Source organism: Petromyzon marinus, chromosome 31 (genome assembly GCF_048934315.1).
Source record: "Petromyzon marinus isolate PM22_M1 ecotype Great Lakes invasive population chromosome 31, UKy_Petmar_22M1.pri1.0, whole genome shotgun sequence".
Taxonomy (NCBI): domain Eukaryota; kingdom Metazoa; phylum Chordata; class Hyperoartia; order Petromyzontiformes; family Petromyzontidae; genus Petromyzon; species Petromyzon marinus.
Genome location: NC_133697.1, coordinates 15,771,066 through 15,783,831, shown reverse-complemented (window position 1 = coordinate 15,783,831; position 12,766 = coordinate 15,771,066). Strand labels below are relative to the sequence as shown.

General features: G+C 48.7%; 1 protein-coding gene across 3 annotated transcripts; it reads right to left on the bottom strand.

The window, feature by feature from the left end:
* Positions 1-308: 308 nt before the first annotated feature.
* Positions 309-12,613, bottom strand: LOC116947923 (syntaxin-binding protein 6-like). 3 transcript variants are annotated; one of them, XM_032964242.1, is made up of 6 exons: positions 12,446-12,613; positions 8,554-8,735; positions 6,777-6,907; positions 6,029-6,194; positions 4,364-4,521; positions 309-2,962 (listed from the first exon to the last, which is right to left on the bottom strand). In XM_032964242.1, the coding sequence occupies exons 2-6, from the start codon at positions 8,711-8,713 to the stop codon at positions 2,939-2,941; spliced, it is 639 nt and encodes a 212-aa protein (XP_032820133.1). In that variant the 5' UTR covers positions 8,714-8,735; positions 12,446-12,613; the 3' UTR covers positions 309-2,938. The 3 variants fall into 3 exon arrangements, with proteins under 3 accessions (XP_032820133.1, XP_075927279.1, XP_075927280.1); XM_076071164.1 differs by lacking the exon at positions 12,446-12,613 and adding an exon at positions 12,302-12,433; XM_076071165.1 differs by lacking the exon at positions 12,446-12,613 and adding an exon at positions 11,885-12,259.
* Positions 12,614-12,766: the final 153 nt, after the last annotated feature.

The following is a 12,766-nucleotide window of genomic DNA, read 5'->3' as shown; positions in this document are numbered from 1 at the left end:
CTCACAATACTGTGTACTCACAAGAATATACTGTGTACTCACAATACTGTGTACTCACAAGAAAATACTGTGTGCTCACAAGAAAGTACTGTGTACTCACAAGAAAATACTGTGTACTCACAAGAAAATACTGTGTACTCAAGAAAATACTGTGTACTCACAATACTGTGTATTCACAAAAATATACTGTTTACTCACAACGCGTGCCCCGAGGGGGGGCCCCATCAGGGCTCGGGGAGAGGGAGGCGGCGGGCCACGTAGCCGGGCACCCACCGCCGCGCTCGGATCCTCCACCAAGAAAGACCACGTGGCGTCCCAACACGTTATTTTATTTGGCACACGACATTGGCTCGTACAGCATTAATAATAAAGGTTTGCAACATTTTTACAAAAAAATTATTAGGTTGGAAATTATTCAAACATTAGTCTTGTGTGAAGCAAAAAACCACGTCACAAACTCGGGTGGTCGTTTGGTTTACCGACAGCCGCTTCTCGATCAGAGGACAATCCCCAAAAGGCACAGAAAGCACTTGCACTGAGATCACTAGACCTGCGGTGTTTGCGGACATCCAGTAGAATTCATTTGCGAAATCAAATTCCGTAATGTGGACATCTCTAGCTATAATTGTATCCTCTTAGACAAAATTAAATTAGTGTTAAAAATACAATTGCATAAAAACACAAGTAGCGGGCAAATAAGGAAAACGTTAAAAGGCCTTCATCAAAGGCCCCGCTGCCGAGGGGACGCGCTGGAGGGGGCGCACGGTGGCAGCCCAAGCTCTGAATCGCCCTCTCCTTGAACATCGACCACGAGCAACCATGCAGGGCAAAGTTACCTCGCACACTTTCCCTGGATGGTCGCCTGAGCCTTTTCGTCTCAAGATTTGCCCATTACAGCTTCCCTCAAACATCACAGCTAATTTACATCATTGTAAGATGTGGCTGTAATGGCAAATCTTGAGCCGACGGGGCTCAGATGACCATGCGCTCCTGTCGACGGGCAGAAGCACAGCAATATCTTACAATGAGATTATCGGGCTTGCGACCTCGCTACGCATGTACCTTAGCGTCTGTTCTCTTGGTATGCACCGTGGCATTAGCGAATCAAAACGAAGTAATGGTGAACGGAGATGACGTTCGTCAATGGCACATATCTACACAATACTACACGGTAGCAAAGCGTTGTACAGTACATGTTGGATCATAAACCAGATATACGTTTCCAGCGCTGAGCTTCTAAACACAATGTAACTTATTTCATTCATTATTGCTTTGGTGGGCTGACAGTGTCATTTGTATAAAGGATTTGTGACCAAAATCACAGGATCCGAAACGGTGTTTACTTTGAAATGCACGTGTAAAGTCACGCGTTCATGTCGCGTGTACCGACTCAACAGCGGATGAGCGGTTCGCGTAACGCGCGCGAGCTCTGCGGAGCCGCTGACCGCAGTGCCCCCCGCGCGTCCTGCTGTAAACAACGCTGGTCTGGGGAAGGGGCGTGCGGAGATGACAACCGTTTCATAAAGCTGAGGGTAAGACACTGCTGAATTACCTGAGCTACACGAGTATTTTACAAAGCGACGCAATACTTCGGTCGGATGAAATGCTTTCAGTTGCTAATATGAGCAAGGTTCCTGTTCTGCAAGTCATTTCAGTATTCCGTTGCGGCGATCTGGCACGTGCAAATTCACTGTACACGAACACTCGGACCGCTCTGAACTCCCGCGGCAGCCGTGGCTCTCCCACGCCACAAGACAACCCAGTTCGACAGAAGCAACGCTGAAGGGAAACAACAAAATAATAAAATATATATAAAACTAAAAAAATTCTCACACGACGTTTCGAACATAACACAAACGGTGTTATGGTCGAAACGTCGTGAGAATTTTTATTGTTTTATATATATTTTATTATTTTGTTGTTTCCCTTCAACGTGACTTTACCGAAAGAACTAAGAATATGAATTACTGCAGTCACGAAAGCTTCAAATCAAAATTTAGAAGCAACGCTGTTTTGGAAATTGGTGATTGTGTCAGTGCATAAAGTCTGAATGCATATTTAGGGCTTCAAAAGATTACGTCATTAATTTTAAGTGTTTGGTTTGGGCAATCAGCGGTGAACATAAAGCTGGTGTGCCGGTGTTCCAGGATGAAATGGAGGCAGGCACACCGGGCGCCGCGAGTGCCATGTAAACGCACGAGGAATGAAGGTCCATGAGGCAGCGAGCCCACTGCTGATGTTACCCCACAACAGTGGTAACAAGTTATTGCTGACAGCACCCACTCACAGGAGTAGGCATCTACACCCACTACATAAAGTCACGTGATGGCCCCTGAGAACACAGTTTTCCATGGCCTTTAATTATCAGTCTGACTAGACGCAGGGCGGAAAGAGCAGGTTTGTTGTTTATCCAAAGGATGTCGCTGCGGTTTGTGTATTTATTTTATTGTACGGAACCGTGCGCGTTCTCAACCTTGGCGTGCAACCTCATGGCCCTGATCTCGCCTTGGGCTGGCACCATCTCAGCGGCAGCCACTGGAGAATTCCCTACTCTGCTGCAGCTCCACGCTAATGAAGATGTGCCTGTGTCCACGCAATGCCCTCCTTACTGTGACCCGACTTCCAAAAATATATTTAATACAGTCAGTCATATGCCTAGGGTCTGCACCGCAAGAACGAGGCGCAGAGTTGCTGGATAATCACATGTGCTTTACTTGTAAACGTATTATATGTCGATGTGCTACCTCGGAGGTTAAATTACAAAATAAAAAATTCGCAAACAGGTCACATATCATTTGGACAGCGGCCTGGAGAGACTGTGGGGGAGGTTTTCTGTGCATGCTCGAAAGCATCGACCGCATGCACATGCATGCGTGTAAATGGCCGTATGCATGCATGTGTGCGTGTGCATTACAGCTGGGTGGGTTCCAGGCACTTCTTAGCATTTGTACTTCTCCGCGAGCTGCAAGAGGTGAGGGACAGGGAAGTGAGACAGCAGCACAGAAACGTGAAATCTCAAGAACACAACTACGAGCCTTTGGTCAGAAACCGCCCACTTGTAAATGACACGAACAGAAAACATGTTCATTCCCAAATGCCAAACAGTTCATGAGTGATAATAATGTAAATTTTATATCGCATCATCGTTCATTCAAATTTTATTTCAGTCACTAAGGAACTAGCAACAGGTGGGAAGCCAGCCAGGCGGTGAGCCGACGCCAACAATTGCCCAAGCTCTATAGTCCTATATATACCGACCAGAAAAAAATACATCTATAATGTTAATTTTTTTGACAGAATTCCTGATTTCAACTCCAATGCCCAATAAGAGGCTGAATGACGATGCCCTTACTCAAAAGGGGAAAGTAGACGGCCGATATAGAGTGGCTCATTACACCGCGGGTTCGGAACTACTGCGGGGCCAGTCATGCCCCAAAAAACTAATCATGTGAGCTTCACGTTAATATTGCTTGGTTTCACATTGTTGAGGAGAGAGGTATAGGTCAAGGCATTCTATTTTAAGCCATGACCTTGTAATGTGATGTACAATACTGTATACGTTTTGAAATGTATAGATGTGTGGGCTTTAAAGCACTGTACCCATCGATTAATGCATGCTTTGCGTCACACGGTCGGCTACTGGCACTTTAAACGGCGCTGCACCGTAAAGACACGAGTGCGGCTGTGAGACCGTTGAGAGTGCGTGTCCCGCCATGACGGGGGGAGTCCAGGCGAACGACACCTTTCAAGGTTTTCTCCAAAATGACGAGCGTCATCGATCCAAGAAATTTGCAAAACAAAAGTCGCAGCTTGGGACTGCCGTGCCATCGCACGGTACAGATAAAACTATCTGCAGTAAATAGAAACACATTCCAAATTTGACTATAAAGTAATTACATCTTGATTTAAATAGACCAAAATTCAATACAAGTTAAATAATAGTTATAAAGCAGTGCGCATTTGACATTACCAAGGTATTTCCATAAACCTTGGAATCGTCATGGTATACGAAGAACCAGGTAAGGTTTTATTGCTGAAGGAACAAAACGTTCTTCAATTCCGTTCTGCATGGGTCCCAGAGCAACACAATCATCCAGTGTAAAAATTTAAAGAGCGCTTACAATAAGAGTTTTTTTCAAAAACCCAATTTTCCAGATTTATGAGTGACCCATTAAACTCGGCTATGGCTGAGAAGAAGCTAATGAAGCGTGCAGCTAATGGAGGGAGAGGCTAATGAAAGGAGAGGCGAATGCAGGGACAGGCTAATGCGGGGAGATGCTAATGAAGGGACAGGCTAACGAAGGGATAGGCTAATGAAGGAATAGGGTGATGAAGGGAGAGGTGGCGACCTTTTCAGACTGACCTTGTGGGCGGTGTCGGCGAACTGCTGGGCGCTTTGCGCCATCTCGGCCGTGCGGTCCTCGGCCTCTCCAAGCCGCTCCCCACGCTCGCTTAGGGCCTGGCTCGCATAAGCCACGGCACTGCTCATGCTGTCCGCTGCAGAGCCCAGGATACTCACCCCTGCATCGCATACCACACGGATGCGCACAGACAGACACAATAATCTCAATCTTCGTGTTCACACCCACATTGTTACCTTGCACGCTGAAATCTGTGCAGCGTCCATATACGACTGCATCTCAAGACGCTGCAACACCGCAGGGCATGCACACAAAGGAATTTGTTTACCAGTGACTGGAACTGCACTTGAGGTTGGGTTTTTGAAGATACATCATTGCATGTGCCTTTGGAGTAATCTGTTCATGGCATTAAAAACTATTTTTAGAATTGGCCTACAGTTTCAAAAGATAAAAAGCCTGCCCCTGAGCATTGGAACCTGAAGGGAAAGTGTACCCAGTGCTCTAGCGTGGCAGTGCTCGTTCGAAGTCTCGGAGGCGCAGTCGTAGCTCAAGACACCAGTGTGAAGGTTCGACCCACGCTGCCCTTGTGCGTGCACTACAGTGGGACATGCGATGACAGCCACTGTAAGCGGCAGCACCAGCGCGTCTCGCCGTACTCCCATACTCTCTCTGGACGAGTCCTCGCCAATCCCCACGCTCCCTCCGCCTTTCGATGGTGATAAAATATTTTCTCTTCATGTGCGAATGAAGCCAATGCAAGCTGCATGCAGCTGACGGTCGGTAAGTACGGGAAACTGTGTGACACTGAAGTCGAGAATGCTTGCTGGAAAACCCTGCGGCGCTCCTGGGCAAGCGAGGAGGTTTTCTGTTTATTCTCTCAAAGCAGTATTTGACATCTTTCACACCAAAGTGTGAAAGTATGGCCAATTGACACCCATGACTGAAAGTGTATGGCGAGGCCTTCGTTCTTAATCAGCTGGTGTACCTAGCAGAGCCTCGCTGACTCTCAAATCTCTCTCAGGAAGGTCCGTGCCAAGTTTTGGCAGTCAGGGGCGATGTTGTGGAGTCCCAATTGAGTTTTTTAAGGGTTTTTTTAGCAATGAAATTCAGACATCAGTGGGTATCTGGTGTGGTGTGTCTACTTCGGCTCTGGCGATGCAAAGGCAGCTGGGCGTAGTACTGGCCAAGTGCTCAGCATCGGCACTTGGGAGGCTGCTGTTGCGTTTTATTGCTTAACAAGGACCACTCAAGGCTAGTCAAGTGGACGATTATTCTCGAGGCCTGCACAGGGGACTGCACGTGGAAATGGGTTTGCGCAATGGATAGGAAGCTCTGCTGAATCCCGGACGCAGACCCCGCATCATGGAAACCTGCCATGAGAATCCCCCAGAATGACCCAATTGCCTCTCTGAAATCGTTCAACACCAGAACGCTGGAAAAACTACCTGCAAATCACTCAACTGGGATTACACATAGCCTCAATGTTGCTGCCCACTGTGAAAATGTCAGGACAGTCCTGAAAGAAGAGTATTGAGACTCTGCGAGGCCCTTCCTGTGTAAAAAAAACGGTTTAATAACAACAAATTACAATTTCGTAAATTCGACACAGATGCCATTCGCACGGCCACTGCGAAGCGGCGCGCTCGTATCTCAGGTGCTCGTCTCACCTGAGAGGAGGCGGGCGGGCACGTTGGCGAAGGTGGGCATGCCGTTGGTACGGTACCGCTGGCACGTGTTGTGCAGCACCTGCAAAAACGTATTCTTCTCGGACGTCGAGCTGGCCACCCACTGGTCCTGGGCACTATCGAACAGCAGGTCCAGCTCTGGACAGTCCTGCACACGACACAAACATATGCACCTTGCATTGCATCACACGGTGCTGTTCGTGCTGGCTGCTGTACACGAATGCATCTTCACAATGTCAGTCAGCCTGATTGCGTGGCCATACTTCACGACACTAGTCGGTACAGGTTTGTGAAGAGAAGTGTCCCAAAGGACCCATTCAGATATCGCTCACCACAGATATCAGCCGTAGCGGTCACTGGGTTCATAGCACAATTTTCTAACCTCAGTGCCACCACTCCCCTGCCTACATATATAGGAACCCCAATGTCAAGTCTTATTTGATCAGGTACCACGTTACATGAAGCAGATTAATCTCCAGACTTACACAAGTTGTTTAAACCTTTATCGAAGTCTCTTGCATATCTGTACAAGGGTTTGGTGTGTGTGGTGTGTGCTGGTTGGATGGTCTGGGTTGGCTGGGTGTGTGGTGTGTGTTGGCTGTGTGTGGGGTGTGTGTTGGCTGTGTGTGGGGTGTGCTGGCTGTGTGTGTGGTGTGTGCTGGTTGGCTGGGTGTGTGCTGTCCGCGCCGTGCCCGCGGTGTGCCCGCCGTGTGTGCCACGAGTGCCGGACCTGCTCAGCGCCGATGCCGTTGACTTGCCGCAGCTGCTCGAGCCCCCAAGTGGTGCGCTTCACGAAGCCAGCCGTCCCATCAAACTGCTTCACCTTCGTGACGAACCCTTGTGTCGGTTTCCGGTTCGTTACTGGGTATACACACACCGTGGGCACGTCGGGAAAACATTTTGTAAACATTGCGAACAAAATATGAAGATATTTAAACCAAAAACGCAACATGTCATACTGCCTCATCATTTGTCAGAAACGAATATATTTTAAAGAAATTAATTGTCTATAAAACAGTTGTAAAATGCACCTATACATTGTTAAATCTTACACGCAGGGCCGGGTCTCGCTGTGGCTCCATTGCAAACCCGGCCCTGCTCACTCTGTGCAGTCTAGGTGATGTTCAAACGGAGGGAGCTGTCCCCCTCCCCGTGCTTCTGGCTCCCGAGGGTTCCGTGAGATGCGTGACTTGGCGTGAGACCTCCCAGAAGGGGCAGCTGATGTCACCCGGACACAGCGCTCCATTAGCCTTATCTCTTGCGCGGAGATACATGGCGCGATAAGGCGAGCGGGCGAACGCGAACAACTTCCTGCACCCTGCGATGCCGCAGAACAGTCAAACTGCGCCCCCTTCGGGGTGTGAGGTGCGTGTCGTACGCGCGATGAAAAATGACGTGCACCGAACCAGGCACATAACACCATGGCTTGCAAGATCCACGCACCTTTTGTGTCTGCTCTGTACACATGTGGGCGGTCGTGAATCGCCCAGCATTATTACACACGTGCAATTACTGAGAGCACACACCCGAGTACATTACAGGCTTCTCAAATCAGCATCTCTGGAGACTTGGGCGGCATGCAATTAAACGCCCAATTACATGTTTCCTGTAGCGTGTAACCGAGCACGTATGTGGTCACAACTGCAGGCATGCCGAGCCACGCATCGCGAATGGAGGAGAATGTACGGCGTACGACGTGTGACAATCACGTGGACTTCCACGGCTAGGATAACGACCACTGATTTCGTCTTGGTCTCGTGATCTCGACGGGATATGGCAAATAAGCTCCCTGTCACTGGGCGACACAGAGCAGATGTCAGTCCTTCCCTGTCTTGGGTCTCATGGAGCTCGCATAGAATCGCCGTTCTGCCGGCCCTGCTAACGAACATGGATTGCAGTTAAGATAAGAAGTTTTTCAAATTATAAAAAGAAAAAATATTTTGAAAAAGCAAGTTAATTATTCCAGAAAAACAGCAGAACCTCAATGTTAAATTAGGCCTGGGAATGTAACGAGATCAGAAAGGATCAGATGTTCTCCTGTTTCAATAATTCCAGTTTAGAATACATGGTCATGTGCATGCCTATAAGTATGCACGTCCAATGCTCTCAACTCCCCAGCCCTGTTCAAGACCGGGCTCAAGACTCTCCTTTTTTACTCCGCCTGCGACTGACTGCCTCTCTACAAAATACTGCCACTGTTCCTGCACAGCGCATGTAGGTGCTAAGCCAATCCACAATACACTATACAAGTGTCTCACCGCTGTGTATGTGGAGAAAGGGTGTATTCAGAATTGTCATCTCGATATGAATGCCATGCGTCCATTACAACGCGATGAGCATGCCCGTGCGCAAGTGCGTATGCGTTTTCGCGTGTCAGTGGGTGCGGTGCAAAGTGTTTAACGCACAGCACCCCGCATAACCCAAGTTCAATTCCTCGTCACAGCCAAATGATATATATAATTGCCTGACTTACAGATGGAGGTGACAGTCCCTGTGTGGGCGAGTACCTGACACACAGATGTAGGTGACGTATTCCCCTGGGCCGCCTGTTGCCAGGAAGGGAATGCGCTTCTTGCCACGTCGCTTCACCTGCATAGCAGCCAGCATGCGCTCGTCATTTGGCCCAAACACCTCCTTGCTGATCACCGCCTTGGAATTCATGGCCATTCATGTATCTGGCAGCACGCTCCTGCGCATCACGCGTACACACACGAGCACAGGCACTCAAGGCGCACGCGCAGGATATCGTGCAATAGGACATGCAAGCACACGTGTACACTAACATCACCCAGCATCCACACACCGACTCACACGTAGACAAGTGTTCACACTTCTAAAAGTATGCAAGCCCAACAGCAATTCTCCAAGGGCCATTGACAGACCACATCACTCATCGAGTTTGTTTTAATCCCTATTACCCATAACAAATAAGTGATCCTGTTCACACAACTGTGTGAGGCTTCTAGAGCTATGTGTGCACGCAAACGTACCTCTCGCACCTCCAATTAGCAAGGTTGGCTACGTATAGAACGAAATAAATTCAACATACATACACGCGCGTACAGCAGTCTTCATGGCCTGGACTGTAACCATAGAAAGCAAAAAGCGTTCCATCATGCACGGCGATTGTATATCGTGGGATAAGCAGGATTACGAGGCATGTGTGGCTGGGTGACATAACCCACGTGAACAGGCAGAGCTGCCTGTGGGGGGTTTTACCATAATTGTTTTTCGGTAATTGCAAGCAGGGCGCAAGGGTGCATCGCATCTCATGATGCGCGCCATATCCCCAGTCGCATGGGAACGTCGCTCAGAGGGAAGTTCACAGGAACCTCGCGCGAATCCCAAATGGGCATGGAGAGAACGTCAGTCCGCACGGCAACGCTGGTGCTCTTATACGAGACACCAGGGGTGACAGCTCCTCTGCATTTCATTATTTCACCAGTCTTATGCACAGCTAGTAATTTGTCAAGATTTGGCAGCTTAAGCTAATTTCACTTGCTCATTTACATAATGGGATTTTTTTTATCCATACATTTTTTTGGTGTGTTTTAAGTTCACAGCGTTTTCTTTTCCAGCATTCTAGATTTGAAGCTTTCGTGACTGCAGGAATCCATACTCTTTGGTTTTCGGTAAAGTCACGTAGGTATAAAATAAAAGAAATTACGTTTCGATTGCAACACAAGCAATTATCATCAGGTGGGAAAAAGACAGCAAGATATTTTTTTTCCACCATTGTTTGTAAAATTGTTGTTTTATGCTTTCCAACTTTGGTTAAAAAGCTTAAATGCATCAGCTTTCTCCATCCTTCCACTTGTAATCGGGGGTGGGGAAACGTAACTCTCGTAGATGCTCAAATGAGAACGACACTGAAGTGGGACGTGGCATTGCTATTCGGAATTCACCCTAGAGAAAATTAAAACAATATTTCAATGGGTTTGCCCACAACAGGGAACAAACTTAGATCAGAAAGGATGTTTTTGCAAATATGCAAATGAACTTTGACCTGACAGCTGCCCATCCGTCGGCTTCCATACTGCTGATTAAATATGTATCACGTGCGACTGTGAGTGATTAAACGTGCAGCGTGAGCTCTGCATGGACGTGGTGCGTTATTTAGATGTGACCAAAGCGCTGGGCTCGCCGTGCCAGCATGCCTCTCCAACGCCACGTCACCCCACGGCGTGTCGCACTGCGGGTGCCAAGCTGCCCGTGTTCTCCGCTTCCAGACACTCGAGAGATTACTCTGGCTCAGAGCCAACCCCCTCCCCCCGAGAGGTCTCTTTGAACCTCGGTCGGCCCAACGCATAACCAGGATTAGTGCTCAACACAATCCTTCAGCACACAAACCCGCGAGCAGAAAGGTCAAGCTCGCAGCCACGATATCGATGAACACCTGCTGGTGCTGCACTGCAACTACCAACCCTGTCCTCCCAAAGTCATTAGGTCCTTAACACTCGCGGTCAACATCAACACATGGACACATCTTTTAGTCACTCCACTGCTGGATAAGGCCCTGCCGACGCCCTGCGTGTCATGGGAGTTTATTTGACCATCATTTCCCGGCGCTAGTCAGTGTGGATTGGTAACGGTAGAGAGCATTGAGGCGGGAGCATAGACGTTCACTACAAACATCAGATTTTACTGAAATTCCACCTGCTGACCACTGTGCCACACGGCGCCGCAAATTTAGTCATTTTAAACTCGGGCAGCACAAGGAACCCAATTTTTAGAGAGCAACAGTAGACGCCACAGGTCATTCTCCTGCAGAGCAACCGTGTAGCCCGAGAGATGATTTCAGGTTTGTGAGTGACCTAGTTTTGTAATTTGTATTACTCTTGTTTACCCAGGAGAGCCTCAGTAGGAGGTGATGCTGCTGTGCGTAATCCAAACTGAGCACTGCTTGGCAGATGTCACTTTAATAAAACTCCGAGAGAATAGGTGATGATGCATGTGCATCCTGTTTGTCAATCCACCGCTAGGTGAGGGCTCCCAAAACCGTGTGGGTTAATGGGGTTATTTAACCATATTTCACCACGGTTGGTAAAGGTAGGGAGGATGAATGTGAGAGCGTACAAGAACAGTTAAACAATGGCATTTTCCTGCACGGGCTTCTGCTGCCCACCAAATAGTCCCACACTCCCCACAAGACAGCCTCTTTGTGCGTGGTGGTCACCCGTCCAGCGAGCGATATCCAAGCTCCAACCTGTTCAGATTCCCAGAGCTGATGAGAGTTGACGAGATTGGGCACATTGAAGCTATTCAAAATATGAATTGCTGCTGCACCCCCCCCCCCCCCCAACGCTCTCCGTGAGCTAAGGGATGCAGCGCTCTCCGCGATAGCATCAGACACGCCGTGCAGAACGAGACGTCGCTTCCTCGAGAGCCGCGATGCGAGCGAAGACAGCATTCCTCATTCCTCAACACAGCCTCGCGTTACTCCACTGCACGAGATACGATCACACATCCGTGAGTGCTGATATGAGCCTTTGCAATGCATAAGCACAGGACTAGTGACCCTTAATAACTCTGGAATGTATTGCACCGGAATTGAGTTGAAGCCATGAATACCTAAACGGAAGAAAAAACACCTTTCTTGTTACGCAAAGTCTCTGAGAATATCACTGCAGCCACAATACAAGTAACTTGATAACGAAATGTACCTACAAATGACTCAATAGGGATGAAACCCAGCAATATCGCCCGCAACTGCGAAAACTCGGCAGGACTCTCCTGAACAACAGTCCTGAGACTCGGTGAGGTTTTCCTGGGTAAATACAAAACAAACAACATCACGCTCTCTACTCATAATAAACCATTAACACTCTTCACTCGCACCTCTTCACTGGACTCGCTGCACGCGGGAGCCCGAACCCCTCCACTGAACCCTCCGGCTCGTCGCACAACGCGGCGCCTCATGCAGAGCCCCGGCAGCCCAAGGAGGCGTTGGAAGATCGCGGGTTGGTGGTGGTGATAACGGTGATGAGGATAATGAAGAGGTGATGAAAATGGTGAAGATGATGATGACCACCCATGGATGACGATGAAGGTAACGGTGATGGTGACGATGGAAATGGTCATGATGATGATGGACATAATGGTGAGGTAAATTATGAGCATGCTTTTGATTTAAAGCTTTCGTGACTGCAAGGATTCATATTCTTGGTTCTTTCGGTAAAGTCACGTAGAAGGGAAACAATAAAATAAAAAAAAATATAAAACAATACAATTCTCACGACGTGTAAAAAACCACACCTGATGATGATTGCTTGTGTTGCAGTCGAACCGTCGTGAGAATTTTAGCTTTATATATTTTTATTATTTTATTGTTTCCCTTCTACATGACTTTACCGAAAGAACCAAGAATATGATACTGGTGATGTTGATGTTGTTGGCGACCTTGTTGGTGCTGGCGATGTTGTTGGTGCTTGTTGGTGATGTCGCTGCCCCGCTCCGCCGCTCCTCTGCCCTCGCTGGGCCGCACTGAGGCGGCTCCTCGCCCCTCCCCCCCTAGGGTGCGCGAGACCGGATGTGGGGGCCGGAACCGGATCTCGGGTACCTGTGCCGGATGAGACCGGAACCGATCCAGGATGTGGAACCGCACGTGGGGCACGGAAGGGCGCGGCGATGTTGGCACCGGGGTCCAGTCACGTGGTGAAAACAATGGGCGTCGCGTGGCGAGACACGCGCCACGCGGTTTGACCTGCGGAACGTTCGGAG